Here is a 22424-nt window from a genome sequence, read left to right as displayed (position 1 = left end):
CACCCAAAATTATGTTGAGCTGTCCAAAATGTGCCTGAACAAGTCATATACAAATTTAAAGGAATTAAAACCAAACCAGAATAAAACAGAGGGGAAAAGTTAGGAAAACAAAAAATAAGTGAATAAAGACAAGAAAAAGAAAAAAAAGAATCTAAAACAAGGGAACTATAAATACTTTAGCATAAGATCATCGCAAAACTATTATCATTATTAACAACAATAATTACAGAATATCATAAATAATAGTTCTATGGAGATTCAAACTTCAGGTAGTTTCCAGGGAGGGTCCACATGTGCCTGTCATGAGTGAACGAAACCTCTTTACTGGGATTTTACCTGGTAACAGCATGACAGAAATCAATGATTGGCCCGCGTGGCTGTGGGCGGTCTTACAGCGCTTGCATATCCTCACGCGCTCCACTTTTTTACTTTATTTGAGCTTCGCGAGCACGAGAGACAAACAGCTGTCAGCAGGATCTGCGACTACAAAGAAAACATGAAGGCTGTCCTGTGTTTGGCTGTTATTGCAGCTGTTTACTGCGCAGTGGAGGCGAAATACTGTAAGTACTTTTTTCAAAAAGTCTTCCTGAATTACTGAAGGTTAAGTCCTGTCATTTTACTGAACAGTGTAAAAGTCTGAACTTCAGGTCAAATGGTTTCGATCCTTTATGGCTACGTGTAAATTTTAATCACGGCTTGGTTAGTCTGTAAGTTTGACATCATATTTTTATACGTTTTTCAACATAGACGAAACAAAGCCGTCAGGGAGGGGTTCGTCATAAAGTGCTTTGATTTGAGGAAAACAAAGCTGCGTTTATCGACTCTAAACATTTTCAGTCCAGAGACGGTTCGTTTTTACTGGACAATAAAGTCCAGTATAAGGAGAAAACCAGTCCATGGTGTTTTTACCAGAGTGGAATTCCCCCCCCCAGCTTTTTGGATTTGGTTTCGATTTCTTGTAAATACATAGAGCGCCCTCAGCTGGCTGCAGGATGTTTGAATACATTTAATAAGGATTTCTCTTCTTACTATTTCTGTCCTTTCATTGCAAAAGTAATTACTTGGTTGTATTTGCTGATATTAAGGATAATCCACTTTCACACTCGTCGAATGATTCAGTGTGAAAGCATCAGTATGTGAGCACGTCCCATTTTATCAGGGGTAAATAAATTTGTCGTGTTGGGGATAAAAATACATTTACAGGTAACATATGGGCCACCTTTATAGAATGAAGGCCGTCAAAAACAAGAAAGTCATTCAAACACCAATTCAGTTCTGTTTTCAGCAAGCGAGTCTTTTCATATTTATAGTCTAAGCCAGCGGTCCCCAACCCCCGGTCCGCGGACCGGTACCGGCCGCAAGAGTTGAGGCTCATGTGTGAAATTCATGGTTTTCAAGGTTTTTATCGTTTTTAGTGTTAACTCGGTTTCCCTGGGTCTTTTCCCTTGTGTTATGAATAAATCTTCTTTTTTGGTACCGGTACTGGTTTTATTTCGTTGTATTTATCACCTCAAAGGCTGGTCCGTGAAAGTATTGTCGGATATAAACCGGTCCGTGGCACAAAAAGGGTTGGGGACCGCTGGTCTAAAATCATCATAACGAAATTGGCCTCAGACAGGTTGGACCACTTATGAATACTGATCCCTTATTAAGGATATTACTTTCTCTTTCATTCTTGCCTTTAGCTGCACCAAAGACTCAGGTTTACAGCCGTAATCCTGGAGAGTATGGAAAGGAAAATGTCTTGATCTGCCACGTGAGTAATTTCCACCCCCCTGACATCACCATCACACTGCTGAAGGATGGGGTAGAAATTCCTGATGCCAAGCAGACTGACCTGGTCTTCAACCAGGACTGGCACTTCCATCTGACCAAGCACGTCACTTTTACACCAAAGGACGGAGAAAAGTACACCTGCAAAGTCACTCACGGGACAGTGACAAAAGACTATGGTTGGGGTGAGTTAAGAAACTGTATACAGTCATAAGCATTATGTAGTAACCTCAAATTTAAAAAAAATACAAAAGAAAATTAAACATGTTTAATACTTTTATAAATGAATCAGTGGTGAATGAAATTGTCTTTCTGTGCTTTTATGAAATGAATAACCTTAATATTTTCTCTTTACAGAGTCAAACATGTAAACACCAATGGGGACCAAAGAGTGTCACATCTGATCCACACAGCTGCTGATCAGTCATGTTGTCCCCGCTATGGAACATCTATCCTTCCTGTACAATCAGAGTCCACCGTGTAGCCTCAGATTTTTTCCTTCTCATCAGAATAATTATCAGTAACATATTAGGCAACAGTAATTTCTCAATATTATTTTGGTATGACTGTGAGTGATGTAGAGATTATAAAAATTTAGGGTGTCACTTTTTGCTAGTTTGCCTTTCACTAAGTGGATTTGCTCAGCTGTAATCACAAAAGCCTCGTTTGTTTCACCCTGTTGTAATATTTTTCCATATGTGAGGGGTTCTTTGGCTATTACGCGAAAAACTGTTTTTATACCTAAATGAGTTTCTCAAATGATAGAATAATGGGTTATATGTACGTGTGTATACATGTAAAATAATAAAAATTCTTGAAAATTTCTGGTGTTTTTATTATTTTTTACAAAAATCCTAAAATGTATCCTTTTATACAGAAATATTGATTCATTTCTTTATGTTATGAAAACAAATGTTGTGCTGTGTGTGTGTTCATCATGTATAGGTCTCCACAAGTTTGAGAGTCCTGCAAAGTGTCTCATGACAATCATGAAAACGATGATTTGCGCGAGGCTTTGTAGTCCTGTAAAAACAGAAAACAAACAGATCTTTTCACATAGAAATGAACAGGGTGAGCAGCAGCCAGGTGCTGCTGATAAAAAATGAAAAGGTGTGAATGAGGTATATTGTATAAAGCACCTTGAGTGCAGAGGTTTCAACAGTTTGGTGATCTGAAGCATTCAGGTGTGTTTACAACATGTCACAATCTTCCAGGACTGGATGTCTTAGCAATTTCAGCCCAACATCAAATCGGACAATGCCCAGAGAAAATAAAAAACAAACCATGAGCTACAGCTCAGAAGTTAATGAGCCTATTCGGTCTTTGGGTGATGACGTGATGAATCCTGCCTCCAGGCCCAAACTACTCTGTGTTTATTACAGCTGTTGTGTTTTTGACATGTTTTAATGTTTTGTATCTTCTTCTATTTAATCTCAACAAGCCCCTAAAAACAGTCAGTGATCACTGTCGGCCTCTCTCGGTTTTTATTACCACTGTTCATTTTAAAGCTCAGTGTTTAAACCCACACGATGTAACTCCAGCCCAGCCCATGCAGCAGTATATTAATGACTAACCTGGTATTGTGGATGGATTATCTCAGTTGTTCTCCTGACTGAAGTTTGGTCCGTTTACAGCATCCTGCCATGCGATTGCATTTGTCCCTAACCATCGGGAACCCTCACGTTAACTTTTATCGAGTGGAAAAAAGTTAGAGTTCATCCTCCAGCTTCACTGTGTTTATGCTATGCTAACGTAGCTGTGTAGCTAGTGACCACGTAGCACATCATTATATACCAGCTAGCCCAACTTCAGTAACCCTACAAACGTCACTGCTGTTTAGTTTTCTGTCTTCATTTATGTTGGAAGTGATAGCAGAGCTGTACGTTTGAATTTTTCAGAAATCTCTCGGTCAGAACATGCTATATCATGTTTAGGTGGAAGCTAGCGAGCTAACTTCCTGCTAACTTCTAACTCCGTTAAATGTAATAAATTCTGTTTTCATGGATGCCTGGATGTTAAACTTAATTGTTACACCTGGTAAAGCAGCAATGCTGATCATTTTATTAAAGATGAAAGAATTTAGACAGTTTGTAACTCTCAGTGATGCTGGAGTGTTTGTTTGACTTTGGGACCTGCAGAAGATTTGTATGTTATCATAAAAAGCTAGTTTAGGTATTTGGACTATATGAAAATATAGTCCAAATAGTTTTTAAGGTTTTAAAAACTGAGCTTTAAATTATTAGCGGTAATAAAAACCAAGAGAAGCCGACAGTGATCCCTGACTGTTTTTATGGGCTTGTTGAGATTAAATAGAACAAGATAAAAAGAATTAAAATACATTAAAAACACAACAGCCTTATTAAATGCAGAGTACATTGGGCCCGGAAGCAGGATTCATCACGTCATCACTTAAAGACCGTATAAACTTTTTTAAAATTAATTAAACAAATGTAACAAGTACAAAAAATATGGCAACATTTGCAAAGCCTTTTCCAAGCCTTCACACAGACACTGCTATCAGGAAAGCTCGCCAGCGACTCTACTTCCTGAGGAGGCTGAGGAAGTTTGGCATGAACGCTAACATCACCTCAGATTTCTACAGGTGTGCGATCGAGAGCTTGCTGACGAGCTGCATTACAGTTTGGTACGGAAGCTGCTCTGCCAGCAGCCAGAAATCACTACAGAGGGTGGTGAAGGCAGCAGAGCACATCACTCAGTTTGTACTGCTGCTCACTCCTGCCACTGTATCTCATGTGCAGTATCTCATTTGCCCCCCCAGCCCACAATTGTGTTTATATTATTTTCATTATCTGTAATTAAATAAAATAAATAAATAATAAGTAATTAATTAAATTAATTAATAAAATTAAAATTAAAAGACATAAAATAAAATACAATTCTAACCTAGGGGTTTTCTAAAAGCTTTAGTGCATTAACCATATGATGCAGAGCCACAGCTTGTTTTTGTCCATAAACTTTACAGATGAGAAGAAAAGCCAGAGTTGTAAAAAAGGACGGCTTTGCTGTCAGAAATCGACATTTATGAATGAAGAATTTACCCATAATAATGATCACATTTAAGACATTTTCAAGTTTCTTTTTTTCTTAGAGATCCAAAAATAATTTTTTGAAAATTCACGTAAGTTTGGAATCTTTGGGAAAAGCCAGTAGTGTATCGTCCCACTGGGCTTTACAGTATATACACTGGTAAAATAAATGTGCTGTCAGTATTCCCATCACAGAAAGAACAAGAGTTATTATCAACACCAAAACGATGTGTGGGAAATTCTTTGGAAGGGTAAATACCTGAGAGGATTTTGTAAGGTCTGTCAATAAAGTACAAAGCAGCAATTCCGGGGTGTTGTACCAAAAAGTGATTGTCTGCCAAAAACTGATTTCCGGTATTTGCCAAAAAGTGATTGCTCGTATTTGAACTGCTATAAGTAACTTGTTGGGCTATAATATGTGAAACATATGTCAAATGCATCCCTCATGGATGACACAAAGTCATACTGAGCCACAAACAACATTCGTGTAACAAGCTAGAAGGCAATCAGTTTTTGGCAGTGACTTTTATATAACCTTTATTTATGCAGTTAAAAAAATCTCATTAACATTAAAAATGTCTTTTGTAAGAGTAAGTTGGCCAAGAGGACAGCAGCAATGGCAGCAAATATTACAATAGTTCAGTAAAAATATTTTAAGTGGGGATAAAGGACCGGATTGGTTATAATGTAAGTACAATAACACAGAGTTGTAAAGATACTTGAAAAAACAGATAATTTTTTAATTCTATATATAACCCTTTTGTAAACGCTGTTCACCGAAGTCTATTTACCAACATACGTAAAGATATTACACATAAAAAATACACGGAAACATTGGACATCAGTTTTTGGCACAACACCGGCAGCCATCTCAAACATGGCGGCCTATTTGATCAAACGACAGTGAACAACAACATGTCGGAGTAAATTCCGCCTAGCAACATGACGTTTGGAGTTTCCTATTGGTAGAATTATAGGCACGTGTCGTCTTGTCACGAGTTTGTGTCGCTTGTGTTTATAAACGGCGCGCCAAAACATGGTTTTGGTGGGCGGGGTTACGGCTCCCTTGTTTGTCAGTTAGCATTAGCACTGCCTGGACGTCCCGGTGTCTGTTAGCTAACACTCCCGCTCTGAATCGTTTCACTTTCGGTGTGGATCGTGACGCACTGTTGTCTTCTCTCTTGGTCGAGCGAATCTCCAACAGCGATATATCGAGTCGGTCTGTGGGTGAAACAATGAAGAAGTTTGTGTGTCTCGCCGTCGTCCTTCTGCTGGGACTCACGGATCTCTCGGCAGCCAAGAACTGTAAGTGATCTCCGGTAACTGAACATGTTCGTGTTTCCGAAATGGCCCGATGTTATCAGACGGAAGGCGCTCGGGCCCAGTGAAAGCAAAACGGCTTTAAAGGTCGTACAGTGGAATCTCTGGGAAATGGCAAACAGTAACATACTAACAGTACTTACAGTACTAAACGACTGATAACTTGTACTTAAAGGCGCTGTAACGTTTTACGAATGCGACGAGTACTTCCTTGTTTGGCTGTTATACATGACACACTGTGACGCAGATAATTGTCGTGTTTACGTTTATATTTAATAAGTTGGTGGAATCTAAATTCATATTTATCATCTGGATTAAATTATTGTCTTTATTTCATCTGTAAGTGAGTGACTGTTTTTGTGTTTGCCAGCTTCACCCAAGGTTCAGGTGTACACCCGCTCCCCCGGACAGTACGGGACCGCCAACACCCTCATCTGCCATGTCAGTGGATTCCATCCTCCTGAAATCACCATTGAGCTGCTCAGGAATGACAAAGAGATACCAGACTCTCAGCAGACCGACCTGGCCTTTGAAGAGAACTGGCACTACCACATGACCAAGCATGTGCCTTTCACCCCAACCAAGGACGACATGTTCAGCTGCAGAGTAACTCACATGGGGAAAAAGAATACATATATTTGGGGTATGAGTGTTTTTCACTGTGTCTGTGTGTACGTGTTGTTTCACAGGTCACAGTACTTGAGGTCAGAAAATATTTTGCTAAATTTTCTTAGTTCTGTATTTTAGTTTAGTTTTGTACACATATTATCTATATTTATATATTTATTTCTTATTTCAGATCATGTATTTTATTACATTGACTAACATTGTTTACAATAAACAAAAGTATGGAATAAAAAACGGTTCAGAAACAGAACAATTACAGAACATGTTCTTAATACTCCATTCATCACTCATTCATATTAAAAACATCATGAAAAGAAACACGTAGTCATTCAAACGCTCATTAACAAACAAGCCAATAAGAACAAATTTGTAGTCTCAGATGTTGTCCTCTTGTAAAAACACATTTTATATTTTCAAAGAGACGCTAAAATGTTTTTACAAATGCATCATGTTTCATCAGTCAACAGTTGCCTGGTTTAAAGACCATATTGATGTTTTTAGTTGTTGCTGTTTTAACAGGCGGGGAGTAACACAGGCCAGATCAGAGCTAGCATAAACATGTTTTAAATGTCTCATTTCAGAGGCAGATATGTAAGTTCTACATGTGTCCAGCTCCAGGTATGTATGTGCTCATCAGTATTCATACTTCAGTATTATTACATTACATTGTTGTGGTGGAGGAGTGTGGCTTGTGTCTCAGCTGCAGAGCTGTGTCTGACAGCAGGGAAGCTACAGTCAAATCATAGCAGTGTGTTTGCAACCGTGCCAGCACCTTCCCCTGAATCCGCTGCAGCTGACCCACAAAGCACATCCCAAGTGTGCAGGAACTGAGTGATAGACAATGTTTGTATTATGTTTGTGGTCCCCACAGGTCTGCTCAGCAGGATGGAGAAGATTGGAAAATGTCTAAAGTAATGGATTTGATTATGCAAACGTTTGAGCTTCACAAAATGAAAACACTGCACTTCCATGGGCTCAGACAGAAACCATCCTTCAGCTTCATTAGTTTCTTTGACACACAGCACCACAGCTGTGTGTCAAAGAAATTACTGATACTACTGATTGATACTTTGTATTCAAAAGTAAACACAAAGTATCAACATCGACAGCAGGCGTCATGTTTGAAACGTGCTCAGCTTACTCCAATCACGTAGCTGAAATCCAAATGTTCCCTGAGGCCAAACTAAATGTATTTTCTGTGCCTTATTCTCTTAAAACAGCCAGAAGACAGAATAACCCATGACTACACTTTGCCTTTAACACATCCAGAACATGTGTGAAGCACCTGATTTGAAGTTATCTCGAATGATGAGTTTTGGCATCTGCTGTGAAACGTCTGGATGTGTGTTTCCTACAGCTAGTAGGAAACACACATCCATGTCCGTGGGTGTGTCCGTGGGTGTGGTTGTCCATGGAAAAGTGCAGAAGTTTTGAGGATTTGATTAGTTATGGATTTTTCTTCAGAAAAATATTCCTTTAGGAATCTTGTGGTGATCTGAATATCGACTTTGTGGTGGTGGTGAAACCGAAGTGTTTGCATTGCTCTGTGATTTTTAAGGTAAATCTATACAGACTTTCATATTAATGTTGTAATAAGGTAATCCATGTAAATATGTATCCAAATTGAAAATGTTTATTTTACTAAAACATGCTTTGTTGTTGAAATGTACGACAGAGAATGACTCCAAACGTGACCGTTTGCTTGGTTTGTTTGTAACATTACAAGTTTATTATGTTAACCAGACGGTTCCTGTTTGTTCTGACATATTTTATCCAAAATAAAACTATATTGGTTTAATTCACATTGGAAGTCCAGCTGTGCACAGCGAGTTATTATAATAGTGACGTTAAACTGTGTCATGTGACCTGGCGTAGTCCTCCCCTCGCCGCCTCCACGTCACAGCTAAGAGAGGTTTTAAGGTCCTAATATCCAACCTCATAATCTGCTAATAATAAAGCATTTTATTCTTAAGCAAAGATGAATCAAAATATAAGTTTGTTCACTGTATAAATGAGAAATCAATGAGTGAGAAAATGGGGTGACAGTGATTCTAAGTACTGTTAACAGGTGGAGCTGGTGGGTTTATGCAGGAAAGGCAGCTGGATGAGTTGGGACTGAGCGAGTCCCCTCACCCGCATCAACTACACTCTGCATACTTGCTGGGTCGCACTCATACGGTCAGGACTTTTTAAAATCAGAGCGCCAAGTCCGACTTCCTGTATGGGGCTGTGGCCCTGCAGGTGATACGTTCTGTATGTTTGAAGCTTTATTTGAAATGTAGAAATGAAACTTGAATTCTTCCGTACATAAGACTGGTCGTTGTTTCTCACCACTAAACAGTTTGTATTTAATTCTCAATTCACTGGAGAATCCAGGAGAATTCCAAGAAGTGCATAAAAGTCTGATGCTTCGGTGTATTCACGGATCATTTAGTATATTTGGGGTAACGTATTTTTTCACACTTTATTGACTTTTTGGTGTAAAAAGGAGACAGTGTAACATCTCCACAGAGGAATGTGGAAATGACACATTTGGATCTAAATTCAGGCAGACAAACAATCGAGGTGGATGAAACTTTTTGATAGGAACAAAAGTTCTTTATATGATATAACTACAAGAATAGAAACAGCTGTTCTCACTGACGGGCCTCGTTTTTCCAGTGAGGGAGACTCCCACCCACCCCACTGCCTCCACCAAAAGCAGCAATTATCATAGCTTGTAAATGCCATTTCCTCTCGTTGGGTCTGTGTTTCCTGATTCAGCTACAGTCCGTTCATGACGTTGCAGAGACTGTCCACAATCTGTCAGTCTCTCTTTTGGGTGCAAATTTGGATGAAATTGGGACGATGTTCTCAGTTAAACTACTGGTGCTGATAGTCTAGAACTTTACGTGTTCACATAATGTGTCCACATCGTCTCATATTTTTACCTCAGCAGGAACAATAGCAGCCACTGTTCAGCTGTAAACAGTGGTGATATTCATGACCTCAGTATGGCCCAGTTTATAAAGTTAATCGTTTCCTCAGGACAAGACTGCAGACTCATATCACTGTTGCTCAGTCAAGCACGACATTCTAACACATAACCTTATAAATAGGATGACAGAGAGGTTTATTTACTTTGTACATAAATGCTTTGTATTCTCTTAACAACAGTGTCCTTTTTTTAACAGATATAATTCTTTATGCATCAGGCTCCGCCCCCAACTACCTTCAGTCTATTTTGGATACTTCCCAGCATAATGACTTAGTCACGTACCAGACTTTGACACACGTACTTGGTTATAGTCTGAAATACCGGTAATAAAAGCAGAATATCTACAGAATTAGTGCAAAAGGAGCATCAAAGCGTGTCAGCCATGTACATTTGATCTGTTTCAGTTTCACGTACATCAAACTGAAACGGTCGTTTGTTGTTTGTCGCTGTTTCTTCAAAGATATGACTGGTTACTAGGCAACTACAATCATACAGCCACAAAGATACCTGCAAAACAAATCATGAATACAAACAATGATATTAGAGTAAAAAAAACAAACATCAGTACTCCAAAAAATACACGCTTTTGTTTTGAACTACTCCAAGAGGAAATTCTTCCGGTTCAAAGGTGAGGTGAACCGGATCCATGTTTGTCGGTCTTTGGGGCTGAGGGCTTGCAGCATGTCGGCGATTGGGGTTCATTTTGGTTATACATCCGCTTGTGTGGCGATATTTAAGGTGAGTATCGCTTCATGAAACCTCACGTGTTGTTTTTGATGTGAACATTTGATCTTAAATGTCCTGAAGGATGGCGGTGCTCCATAAGCTGCTGGCAAAGTGGATATAAGCCAATGGTTTAAGTTAGTTCAGTACGTGGGTAAAATAAGGAAAGAGGATTACATCCAGATTCTTCATCTCAGATTAATAACTAAGCATTTTAAACTGGGACACAGTTTGGTGCTCCGATAGGAGATCGATGCCAAACACATGAGAAAACTGAGTTGTCCAGTATTGTACTTGGACAACATCCACCTCTGACACCACCTTTAGAGTCCAGCTCCACCCCAACATGATTTAGAGATAACCTTAAACTCCTAGATGGCCTTCCCAAAGCCCCGCCCCCACCCTTATAGTGTGGACTGTAGGGTCCAAGTGATTTAAGTGAACTTCCAAGAAAAAGGGTCAAACATGTGGACAGAAACTCGATGATGGTCAAAGTGGCGCTTGCTAAGGAAACTTGAACTAAATATTAGTGGAGATTAATGTTTATATTTCAGCTTTTGTGTACATAAACTCACACAGCTGTGTCAGTGGATGCTGAGGTACACAGTAGAGTGATGTGGAGAAGCTGTCCTCTGAGCCCCTGAATGAATGAACTCCATCGCTCAGGGAGAGCCCCTCCACCTTTCAGAGAAAACTAACTTTTCGCCGCTTGTATCTGCAATCTAATTTTTTGCTTTTTAAAGAACCAGGAATCATAGTGTGAACAAAAAGATCAGATCAAGATGAACAGATTTATGGCATTTCTCAACAACGATGCGCCATCTGGTGGCAGGTGGCAGCATAACATTTAGGACACAACATTTGGGTATCAGTAAATGTAAAAGAATTAAATTAAATGACTAGTACTTCTGGTACCGACTAGTGACATCACTGCTGACGGCGAGTAATCGCGTACATCCCTGGTTGAAACTGTCACAGCTGCAAACATCATATTAAACTTTAGAAAGATTAACAATGCAGCGTCACTCAAGTTCACATGTGTGTAAAGGCAGACGAGTGAATACTTTGGCAGGATAGTGTAAATTCAGACTTGTGCTCCCAGTCTTTGCTTTTTAAAGTCATTAAATATTACTTTGTCCAGTTTTTCCACCCTGGAAAAAGAAGATTCAGACTAAAGGCGCTGACAGGCTGACGCTTGGCCTGCATACTTGTTACTGTAAAAACTACCCAACTACCCTTTTTTATACAACAGCCTTAACTTATTACAAAGAGCACAAAGGAACACAGAAACTGCACCCAGGCCACTGCAGCCTTTCAGCGTGTTGGGTCTTAAATCCAAGCAAGTTTTAGAAGTTTCACATTTTAGGAAACTTGAAACCAAAAAAATGAAAATGTTGGAGCCTAACAGGCTTTTTGCAGCTGCATCATTGCTGCGTTGCTGTAATGGCACATATAGACAATACAAACTAAGTAATTAGGTATTACTTTGAGGAGGCTGAACAGCCTCTTGTCTCGTTTCATCTCACGATTACACAAAACCTGTCGTGACTCTCTGATTATTAAGGCTCAGTTCACATTTATGCTGCATGTTAATTTGAGGTTTTTCAAGTAATTCAACAGTAAAACCAGTTTAGGACAGTTATGATGTCTTTCCACTCCAGTCAAACAACAGTCTTATGGCATGCAGTCAAGGTTTCTTGGACCAAGCTGAACTCCTTAAGGAGCCCTACGGGGTCTGAAGTCTTCTCTGCTTTTTCACAAAGATCTGCAGCTTAGATTCATACATAAAATATATGTGGATAAGTGAGCCTGGAAATCAGCTGCTGATGCATCTGAATATCCAAGAGTTTTGAGCAAAGTATATATTTAAGTGTTTCTGAATGTATGCTGTGTGTTTGTGTTGTTTAGGATGGGCGGGCTGATGTGGTGGCTAACGATGCAGGAGACAGAGTAACTCCAACTGTGGTGGGCTACAGAGACACTGAACAGGTACGACTTTGGCTTCACTTATCTTTAAAATGGGTTTGTACCTGACTCATGCACTCAGTCTTTCCTGTTAGCGCTAAGCATCATATTGGCTTTGCACAATGTCTGTATAGAAGAAATGTTGATGACCACATCAATAAAAAATATTGCTAAAATATTTGCAGTATTAAAAGTAACTGAGAAGTTCCTCTGTTATCACAGGTCACATGTTTCTGTGGTAATGTTCTTGTCATATCACCTTATAGTGTCTCGCATAGATCTGTCTGCTGTTTGGTCTAAGGAGCTTAGAAAGAAAAGCGTCTGGACTTCTTTAAGTTGCTTGAAGACGTTTCACCTCTCATCCGAGAAGCTTCTTCAGTTCGAGGGTCAAATGGCCGAGAGTCCCAGATTTAAACCCAGTGGGAGTTTCCCCCCAAAGAGGGACAAAGAACCCCCTGATGATCCTCTAATCACATGAGCCAAGGTGTGAAAGCGGGTGTGGGTCACAATCAGCCAGGGTTTCGGGTGAGCTCATTGTGAATCCTGGCCCCACCCTATCATGTGATTTCCTGAGGTCAGATGGTCCAGGGTGTGAGTGGGCATTAAGGCGTCTGGGAAGGAACTTCATACTGGATTATAGATGGCAGACAGTTGGTGTCGTAAACCACCGCCTCTGTTCAAAGATGGTCGCTCACAGTGGACATAGATGGCCTCTTTCACTCCTCTTTCAAACCATCTGTCCTCTCTGTCCAAAATGTGAACATTGGCATCTTCTAAAGAGTGACCTTTGACCTTTAGATGCAGATGGACTGCTGAGTCTTGTCCTGTGGAGGTGGCTCTTCTATGTTGTGCGCTTGTGAAGTGGTTGTTTGGTCTCTCCAATGTAGAGGTCTGGGCATTCCTCGCTGCACTGTACAGCATACACCACGTTATTAAGTCTGTGTTTTGGAGTTTTGTCTTTCGGGTGAACCAGTTTGTGTCTGAGTGTGTTGCTGGGTCTGAAGTACACTGGGATGTTGTGCTTGGAGAAAACTCTCCTGAGTTTCTCTGATACACCGGCTACATAGGGGATGACAACGTTGTTGCGTCTGTCTTTCTTATCCTCCCTCGCTGGTGTCTGATCTTCTTTTCTGTGCATCATTGCTGACTTTATGAACGCCCAATTAGAATAACCGCTCCCTCAAATGTTCCCTCTAAGCCTGAAGGGAAAAAGAAGGAACACACACATGTAAAGGAAGCACTCAAAACATGCGGTTATCCTAATTGGGCCCACTCACATCCTGGGCCATCTGACCTCAGGAAGTCACATGATAGGGTGGGGCTAGGTTTCACAATGAGGTCACCCGAAACCCTGGCTGATTGTGAGCCACACCTGTTTTCACACCTTGGCTCATGTGATTAGGTACAGGGTCATCAGGGGGTCCTTTTGTCCCTCTTTGGGGGGAACTCCCACAGGGTTTAAATCTGGGCCTCTCCACCATCTGACCCTTACAACCGAAGAAGCTTCTCGGATGAGAGGTGAAACGTCTTCAAGCAACTTAAAGAAGTCCAGACGCTTTTCTTTCCAAGCTCCTTAGGCTACGATGACCTGGATGACTGAGAACCTTCACAGACATGTCTGCTGTTTGCTTTTTGGGTTTTTTATGGTTTGGAACTTGGAGATGATTTTTTGCATTGAGGTGCAGAATTATTCTTACATTACTGACGGCTGCTTCCTGCACCTGTGAGATATCTACTGCAGCAGCCTTTTAACCTCTGACCTCTTCTGCAGATTGTAGGTATAGCAGCAAAACAGGGACGGGTCCGCAATGCTGCCAGTACAGTCATCAAAGTGAAACAAGTGCTCGGGAGAAGGTGACACAGCTGATGATGTTTTGTTTACAAATGTGAAACCTACATAATATTATTATAATTATTAATAACTCACTTTACTCCGTTTAATTAAATAACTGGGAGAAAATGTGTAAAAGCAACATTATGCAGCTCTAACATAGAAAATGATGATGATGATGATGCTTGTTCAGATTGATTGTATCATCACACGTGGACATCAGTCTGGTTTCTCCTCTGGGAAAAACAATTAACACTGTGGCAGGAATATGGAGGCTCCTGTACTCTCTGCTACACCCAGTCAGACATATGAGAGGATGGCTTTGAGCAGAGCCCATGTAGCAGTTACTCAGTGAGCTCCAGTAGAAAAGGAAACGGATGTTTTTGAGACAGAAATGACAAAAGTTACATTTCTGACAACATTTGTAGCCTGAGTGAGGAAGGAACAAGTGTTATGTATTATTTATTATCCACGACATCCTGTGGACAGCAACTCATAACTGTGTGTGTGTGTGCGCGCGTGTCCGCACGTCTGTGTGTGTGTTTGTTTTTTCCTCTCTCTCTCTGATTGAAAAGCTTTGATGACCCAGAGATACAAAGGCACAGAACGGAGACCAAATGTCAGGTAGGTTTCTTCACAGATGTCCAAATAACTGAAAAACAGCAAATCTAAACCCTCTGAAAGACCCTGCAGACCAAAAGTCAGGAGATCCACACAGTTTGGATCCTGGTGTTTTACAGATGGCAGGAGACGGTGCTGAGCCAGCTCGTCTCATTTTCAACACTTTTTCTGTACTCAGAATTGTAAAACGTTGCCTCAGGTCTTCTTTTATTTAAAGCTGATGATCCCTTAATGTTAAACAGCCCTGTGTCAGACTTCTCCCTCCTGACTAAATCCTTAAATCCCATTTACTGAATCGTACTGATGGGATCCCTCTGATGTTGGATTCAGTAGATAATGAATGAGTTGTTCTGCAGGGATATTTTCAGTCGTATGGTCTGTAAAATATGGTTTACAGACTGTGAGCACTTAGAGGAAAAAGGTTTAATGTAAACGATTTACAGATGACTGCAGTTTGTTTTCTTATTTACATTTTACACATAATTCTAACTACACATTGGCATTACTTACACTGAGAAGCATTATAGCATTTTATTATCATTATTAGTTTTTTAAAAGCTGCCTTTAGCAGCACACATGCTGAGATTTTAACTTCCTGAAAATACCAGTTTATAGTCTGTGAGAGAGTTTCTCTAAAACGATCTGTGATAACAGCACAAAAACAAGTTTGGTTTTTGGAGTCTGAGGATGTTTTGTGTGTTTAGGTTGTCAGCAGAGAAAACAAACCTTTTTATGAGATCACATCAGGACAGCAGCCAAAGTATGTTGCTCCAGAAGATGTCGCAAAGCTCATCTTCCAGAAAATGAAAGGTAAACCTGTTAGTGTGAAAATGTTCTTCATTAGTTTCAAGGAGCCAAAGTTTCTTGTAGATTTATTATTATTTTTTATGTAGTGATGGTCCTCCAAGCTTTCTGCAGCAGGGGTGTCCAACTCCAGGCCTCGAGGGCTGATGTCCTGCAGGTTTCAGATCTCACCCTGGGTCAGCACACCTGATGAGTTCATTACCTGGCCTGTGGAGAACTTCAGGACACGTTGAGGAGGTCATTTAGCCATTTAGATCAGCTGTGTTGGATCAAGGACACATCTAAAACCTGCAGGACAGCGGCCCTCGAGGCCTGGGGTTGGACACCCCTGCTGGTGGCAAAGTCTTACTCAACAAGTACTCGTTATCGCACAACACCACCCTGAGGCGACAAAAGGAAAAACACGGAGAATTAAAAAAACACTTCATACAAACACATTTTTGTTTTTACAGTTTATATATTTTAAAATATTATTTCTGGTGCAAACCTTGTCAGCTTCTCACAGCATGTGGTCCTCTGATAATGTGTCAGAAAAGGATCAAATCGTCCTCATTGGACATTTGATACTTTTTAAAACTCTCTAATTGACTGACATCAGTTAAAGTTTGCGTGTCCTGGACGTGGGCGTGTGAGAGCATCTGTCCAACAGCTAAACTGGGTCATGCAACAGAACGATGCACGTCTATTACACAGTGACTGAAAGTGGACTCAGACCTCAGTGAACTGAGCAGTACTGTAATAATATCCTGGTGTTTGTCATGTGAGCTTGTGTTTCACTTCAGAAGGATGAGATTTTGTAATGTCCTGATACGTAAAGCCTCAGAAATGAATTATGGGTATTCAGTTTTTCTGTAAATAATCACCTGACTGATTATTCCTGTTTTCACAGAAACGGCTCAGTCGGCTCTGGGAGGCCCGGATGTAAGCGACGCTGTCATTACTGTTCCCTCAGAGTTTGCACATGCTCAGAAGCGTGCTCTTAGGTAGGTACTACCTGTAACAATCTGGCCTTTTTTATGTCACTTTGAAAATCTTTATCTATTTCAGTTTGTTTTTAATCGTCACCTTCTCTGTTTCATTCAGGAACGCGGCTGAAGCTGCAGGGTTCAATGTCCTGAGGCTAATCCACGAGCCTGCTGCTGCTCTGCTGGCCTATGACATCGGACAGGAGTCGCCGTCAGGGAAGAGGTACACCTCAGATTTCATTATGGTCATTGGTTTAAAACTGACGTGGTCGGTGTGTACCCGAACCTACATAAACTCTCCTAAATCTAAAGAGGATGGGACTGCCATTACTTCTACCACCTGGTAGAATCAGCTGGTATCTCTCAGCCTAACATTAGCTTGGGCTCCTCACAGCTTGGGCTCCTTTATAACCTGTGTTGGCAAGCAGGGACCGACGCTCCCGCTGATCCGATTCACAGTGCAGATGTGAATGTGTTGAGGTTTGGAAAAAACTTTATCCAACAACATGTTTAAAAAACCGGAGCATCTAAAATCCTTGTTGGAGTTCTGCTCGACCTCTCCCACTGATACCTGCTCGACTCCACTCGATCTCAGACGTTTTCCATTACAACAGAGTACCACCGATGTCCAGGGGTCGTTATAGCAACCCAGTCCAAAGTCCAGTGATGTCATTTGTATGCAATACAAACACAACAAACAGCGGAGGACACGTTAGGCTCAGTGTGTGGCTCTGTTTAAAATCAGACTCTGGGACCACGGCGTGGTCTCATGAAGGAGACGCTTTCATTACTCATCGAGTGACGCCACTGACTAGCCAATCAGTGGTAGGCTGTCTGCTGATGTCACATTTTCAGATCGGCTCTGATTGCTGGGAACCCCGAAACGAAAAAACTACCTGGTACTACGGCCAAGTGGAAACCCCCCAAAACCCCACGCACAGCCGATAGAAGTAGTGCGTGCGTGTCTGTGCGTGTCTGTGCGTGTCTGTGCGTGTCTGTGCGTGCGTGCGTCAGCGAGCAGCAGACAGACCAGTCACCATTTGAATGAATTTTCCACTTTTACATCTCCTTGTCCTTTAGCGATGCGTTCTGTCTCCACAGCCACGTCCTCGTCTACAAGCTGGGTGGGACGTCCCTGAGCGTGACAGTGCTGCAGGTCAATGGAGGAATGTTCCTGTGTCGCAGCACTCACACTGACCACAGCATCGGAGGAGAGGCTTTCACTCAGGCCTTAGCGCAGCACCTCGCCTCAGAATTCAAACGGTACCAACCGAACATCAAAGTTTGAACGATTTACTAAGAAGGATCAAAGCAAAAGACGAACACACATCTGGGCAACATCTTAAAGATTTTTCTGTATGTTTGAGTCCGTGTAGCTGTCCTCACTCTGTGTGTGTGTGTGTGTGTGTGCGTGTGTGTGTGTGTGTTGTACAGCACGTTTAAGCACGATGTGAGCTCTAATCCTCGGGCTATGTTGAAGCTGATGAATGGTGCAGAGATGGCTAAGCACTCCCTGTCCTCCCTGGGTTCAGCCAACTGCTTCGTTGACTCCCTTCATGATGGTATCGACTTCGAGTGCAGCGTCTCGAGGTGAGCTGTTGTGTCGACACACAGATTGTAAGAAAACTGAATATGAATATTATCGTTAGCTGAGCCTGAGCTAAAGCTGGATGTGGAACGAAACATTTGAGATAAACGTTTGAAACCGTAAAGCTAACGAATAAAAACTAAATGAAATAAATTGAGCAGCAAAATTAAGGGAAAAGTCGTTTGTTAAATGTCTTTTACAAACACACATTATTCTGATAACTGTGAGATATTTTTGTCCTTAGTGACGACCTCTGTGCGTTATTTCTTTTAGAGCTCGATTTGAGCTGCTCTGCTCTTCGCTCTTCAACAAAAGCATCCAGCCAATCAAAGCCGTCCTGGAGGAGGCGGGTCTTACACCTCACAACATTAGCAAGGTACGGTGTGCAGGTCTTTACTGATGCATGAGTGATGTGATGAGCTGTATGTTAAATAGAAAAGCTGCTCCTCGATCGCTGCCATGAGTCTGTGTTGTAGGTGGTTCTTTGCGGCGGCTCGGCCAGAATTCCTCGTCTGCAGCAGATGATCCGTGAAATGTTTCCGGATGTGGAGCTTCTCAACTCGGCGCCTCCTGACGAGGTCATCGCTGTGGGCGCGGCCCTGGAGGCGGGCCTGCTGGTTGGCAGAGATGGCCTTACCCCAGAGGAAGACTCTGTCACAGTGGATGTGTCTTCCATTGACGTACTAGTAAAAGTACTCAGACCTCAGATAAACATTCATCTTATGTTGCACATAATTTACAAATTGTTGCATGCACATGAACGTAAATGTTTCAGCTCTGCAGAGCTAGTCTTTGTACACTACTTATATATTTGTACATAATATCATTCTTTAATACTGTAATCGATTTCTAACCGCTTCTGTCTGACTTCTGTGGTGTGTTGGAGGAGATGGATGAGTCTGGAGCTGAGATGTTCACGGTTCTCCTTCCTGTGGGCACACCCCTCCCTGCCCACAGACACCACATCCTCAGGGGGGACGGAAAACTGTCCTCCCTGTGTTTGGAGATTTACCAGCGATTCATCACAGAGCAGCCGGAGAAGCTGTCCAAGGTAAGCACAAACAAGGCATCAGACGTCTGCTGCTTCCTGTCTGCCTGCTGGTACAAGTCACAGTTTATGAACTGCTTTAGAAAAATGTCACAAACAAGCTGGGAACCATGTTGGGATGTGTTTGCAACTTGGCCAAAAGTCTGGTGACGTCATTTGTTTGCGACACAAACACAACAGTGGAGGACATTAAGGTGAAAGTATGCTTGTTAAGCTGATGTTAAGCGTCTGCACCTTGTTGCTGAGCCGAGCTGGACAGAGACGTCCTACAGCAGTGACTGAGGTTCATCTGAACATGTTTCTACTCTGATAATATGAGAGAGAAAAACTGGTCTAAAGTCTAAGCAGAGACACCGTCCTCTCCGCGGCCTCGTGCTCCTCTCAGCACTGATGTGAAGTGTCTCCTAGAACAGATACCCCGTGTTGTCACTTACCTGGACAAGACCAGGTGCACTATGGGAAGAAGGCAAGCCAGGGTTGATGATTTGGCCAATGTTCTCCTGGGAAATCTTGGGTCCTGCCGTCCATGTGGATGTTGCTTTGGCACATAGTACCTCAGCATTCTCACAGACCACATACACCCTTTCAGGGAAATGTTTCCTCCGAGGTGTTCCTGAGTTTTTGGCTAAATTCCTCAGATCGCCATCCATTAAAGCAACAGATGGAGAAACTCTGCGGATCCATGAAGGCTCCACATCGCAGCTAACAGGACTCGGTGCCCTCGAGTGGAGTCAACACTTCAACGGTTCTGAGTGTGTTGGCAGAAAAGGGGGACCAACATATTAATACGTAGGTGGTCATGATGTTATGACAGGTGTTAGTTCCCACCCTCACCGTGGTGACGAGCTTTGGGACCGAAAGAACAACACGTGGAGTTTGTGTGGAGGGCGGCTGACCTGCAGACGGGGTGAAGGACTCGAGAGGAGCTGCTCCCTCCCCACATCAGAAGAAGCCAGTTGTGGTAGTTTGGGTACGTGACTAGAATGCCTGGACGGGCATAAGATTATGAGCAGTGACAGGTGACGTGTCCTGGGCCCTGCGATGCAGACCCAGGACACTGCGGAGAGATTAGGTCTCGGCCGGCTTGGAGGAGGTGACTCGGGGGAGAGGTCTGGGTTTCTCTGCTTAGGCTGCTGCCCCTGTGATCCAGGATGGATAAACCAGAGAAAATCATCATTATTATTAGAATCATCGTCAGCTTCCTGCTTATGTGTTTGTGTTTGTGTCACAGATTGTTTTTAGAGACCTTCAGCCCACAGAGGAGAGTCACAGCATTGACACTGTGGTGACCATGAAAAGGTATTTCCTTCCTGCGTAACATCAAGTGTCACGTAATGATTGTGATGTTGTTGCAAACATGTATATATGTCTTCTTTATGTTGCAGCGATGGCTCCATTCACCTTTCCTGTGTAGAACAGGGCACTGGAAGGTCAGAGGTCGTCACCATAGCAGCTGCATCATGACGTGACAAACGAAACATGGTCTCAGTGCGACGTTATTTTCTGTTTTTTACTCAATAAACTTATTAAACGTGCGTGTTTCTGAGTCTTTGTTCAAACTGACTTCAGGCACGTTTGTCGTCACATTTGTTCTCTTTGCTGTAGTTTAATAGCAAACATTTGTAAGCACAACGAAGACTGAATACTTGCTTATGTAAATGTTTAAGTGTGTGTTTATAACACAAATGCCTGACAGTATCCGCTCAGAAAGACCACAGCCTGATGGTGGACTCCAACTCAGGACCTTCTTGCCGCTGTGCTGCCAGAAGTTGTGTTGTCGTGTCAAATGGTTAAACAGTCTTGGTCCCAGTCTCTGGACCACAGAACAGGATGAGCACACGCACGTGTTTCGTTCAGCTTCCTGTAGTTGAAACTTAGATCAGCGTACAGATTACTGCTGTTCGCAGACTTGTTAATATGATTTCTGCTTTCAACAGTTTGTGAAACAGGTGAGGTGAAAGGTCATGAAGTGTTCTTCTACAAGCAGAGCCAGGGCTTAAAGTGGTCCACAACAGACCAGTGCACTGACACACCGAGGCTCTCAGGAGGGAGACGAACTTTCATCCTTATCCCACTGAAAACACAACGTCCACACAAACAGGATGATCTTCCTCTGAGTTCCTGATTCATCCCTTCAGCTTTCTTCTGCTGATTGTGAACAAATCTCAAAGTTTTCCTTCCAGTCCTGCTCTCCTTTTTCAGAACAGCCCAGTTTGAAGCAAACTGCTGGAAAGCTTCCACGCTGACAGCATCACAGCTGCTGCACATCAATGATGCAAATTTCCCGCTCCACCAAATCCCACCGGTGGAGCTGCCTATCCTAACGTGTTTTGACTGTACTGCCATAAGGTCAGGATTTCTCTCCTCATTGTTTGAGGTTTTATCCAGCTCTTTGCTCGTTTCTTTTTCTCTTTTTTTTCCGCCTGTCCCGTTTGGTTCTTTTGCCATCAGAATTATTGTCTAAAAGCAAAGAACCAACGGATTTACTTTACCAAATAGACCATCCCAGCCTTGCCGTATTGGTCTGTTTGATTCACCTTTTATTGTTTATTTTATTTTATTTTCACTTGCTACACAGACATGACTGGGGAAAAGAAAAGAGAGAAAGAAAGAGGGAAAGAAAAACAGCGGGGAAGAGGGACGGGGATAAAGGGCAAAAAACAAAAACCAACAAAATAAGCAGACAAAAAATACATCTATCAATCACCTGGATCACCTGTTGAGAAAGAAAAAAGAGAAAACAAGCAAAGAAAGAGAGCAATATAATAAACAACATTACGATGATCTATGGGAATATAACACTAAATACTTAATATTAAATATTATTGTGCAGCACGTGAGATCGACAGCGCACAGTGTGCTTTGAGGTAGGAGCCAAAAAGGGTGTAGTTTGTGTGTGTGATCACCTGTGTGTACACCTGTGAGCATGAGCGCGCTTGTATTTAAAAGGTTCCTTCATGTAATGATCTGCTAGAGGGTGTGGGGGGCCACAGCCCCGTCCTCCAGAGCATGAAGCAGGTATGGAGGAGATCCAAACTCCAGACATCCAGAGGCCCCCAGAACACAAGAGACCAAGGAAGACCAACAGAGGGGCAGCCGTGCCACTATCCCAGAAAGAGCTGAGGAGAGTCCCAG

At 42.0% G+C, this 22424-nt stretch overlaps 3 protein-coding genes and 1 long non-coding RNA gene across 6 annotated transcripts; 3 read left to right on the top strand and 1 right to left on the bottom strand.

Moving 5' to 3' along the window:
- Window positions 1-426: 426 nt before the first annotated feature.
- Window positions 427-2596, top strand: LOC134616065 (beta-2-microglobulin-like). Its single transcript, XM_063460834.1, has 3 exons — window positions 427-560; window positions 1686-1958; window positions 2131-2596. Exons 1-3 carry the CDS (start codon window positions 497-499, stop codon window positions 2142-2144), a joined length of 351 nt encoding a protein of 116 aa, XP_063316904.1. The 5' UTR covers window positions 427-496; the 3' UTR covers window positions 2145-2596.
- On the bottom strand, window positions 2340-5742 carry LOC134616066 (uncharacterized). Of its 2 annotated transcripts, XR_010091414.2 has the most exons (3): window positions 5080-5742; window positions 2913-2997; window positions 2340-2796 (listed from the first exon to the last, which is right to left on the bottom strand). It is a non-coding gene; the product is annotated as an uncharacterized LOC134616066 (long non-coding RNA). The 2 variants fall into 2 exon arrangements; XR_010091413.1 differs by lacking the exon at window positions 5080-5742 and having other exon boundaries at window positions 2913-3165.
- Window positions 5743-5926: 184 nt separating this feature from the next.
- Window positions 5927-8569, top strand: LOC134616064 (beta-2-microglobulin-like). 2 transcript variants are annotated; one of them, XM_063460832.2, is made up of 4 exons: window positions 5927-6125; window positions 6511-6783; window positions 7349-7385; window positions 7988-8569. In XM_063460832.2, the coding sequence occupies exons 1-3, from the start codon at window positions 6056-6058 to the stop codon at window positions 7360-7362; spliced, it is 357 nt and encodes a 118-aa protein (XP_063316902.1). In that variant the 5' UTR covers window positions 5927-6055; the 3' UTR covers window positions 7363-7385; window positions 7988-8569. The 2 variants fall into 2 exon arrangements, with proteins under 2 accessions (XP_063316902.1, XP_063316903.1); XM_063460833.2 differs by having other exon boundaries at window positions 5929-6125; window positions 7639-8569.
- A 1782-nt stretch (window positions 8570-10351) lies between these two features.
- On the top strand, window positions 10352-20824 carry hspa14 (heat shock protein 14). The gene is made up of 14 exons (XM_063460529.1): window positions 10352-10482; window positions 12376-12456; window positions 14204-14286; window positions 14839-14887; window positions 15589-15694; window positions 16578-16671; window positions 16772-16876; window positions 17755-17916; window positions 18088-18243; window positions 18515-18617; window positions 18718-18933; window positions 19128-19292; window positions 20521-20588; window positions 20675-20824. The coding sequence occupies exons 1-14, from the start codon at window positions 10426-10428 to the stop codon at window positions 20751-20753; spliced, it is 1524 nt and encodes a 507-aa protein (XP_063316599.1). The 5' UTR covers window positions 10352-10425; the 3' UTR covers window positions 20754-20824.
- Window positions 20825-22424: the final 1600 nt, after the last annotated feature.

The sequence above is a fragment of the Pelmatolapia mariae genome, linkage group LG17, assembly GCF_036321145.2.
Source record: "Pelmatolapia mariae isolate MD_Pm_ZW linkage group LG17, Pm_UMD_F_2, whole genome shotgun sequence".
NCBI classification, from domain to species: domain Eukaryota; kingdom Metazoa; phylum Chordata; class Actinopteri; order Cichliformes; family Cichlidae; genus Pelmatolapia; species Pelmatolapia mariae.
Note: the sequence above shows the minus strand (reverse complement) of the source record. Positions and strands in the feature narration are given on the sequence as shown.

Coding starts and splice junctions, on each gene's coding strand:
- LOC134616065 (XM_063460834.1), top strand. CDS start 497: ATGAAGGCTGTCCTGTGTTTGGCTGTTATTGCAGCTGTTTACTGCGCA. Junction 561..1,685: donor CGCAGTGGAGGCGAAATACT/GTAAGTACTTTT, acceptor TCTTGCCTTTAG/CTGCACCAAAGACTCAGGTT.
- hspa14 (XM_063460529.1), top strand. CDS start 10,426: ATGTCGGCGATTGGGGTTCATTTTGGTTATACATCCGCTTGTGTGGCG. Junction 12,457..14,203: donor GCTACAGAGACACTGAACAG/GTACGACTTTGG, acceptor CCTCTTCTGCAG/ATTGTAGGTATAGCAGCAAA. Junction 20,589..20,674: donor ACTGTGGTGACCATGAAAAG/GTATTTCCTTCC, acceptor TTTATGTTGCAG/CGATGGCTCCATTCACCTTT.
- LOC134616064 (XM_063460832.2), top strand. CDS start 6,056: ATGAAGAAGTTTGTGTGTCTCGCCGTCGTCCTTCTGCTGGGACTCACG. Junction 6,126..6,510: donor TCTCTCGGCAGCCAAGAACT/GTAAGTGATCTC, acceptor TGTGTTTGCCAG/CTTCACCCAAGGTTCAGGTG.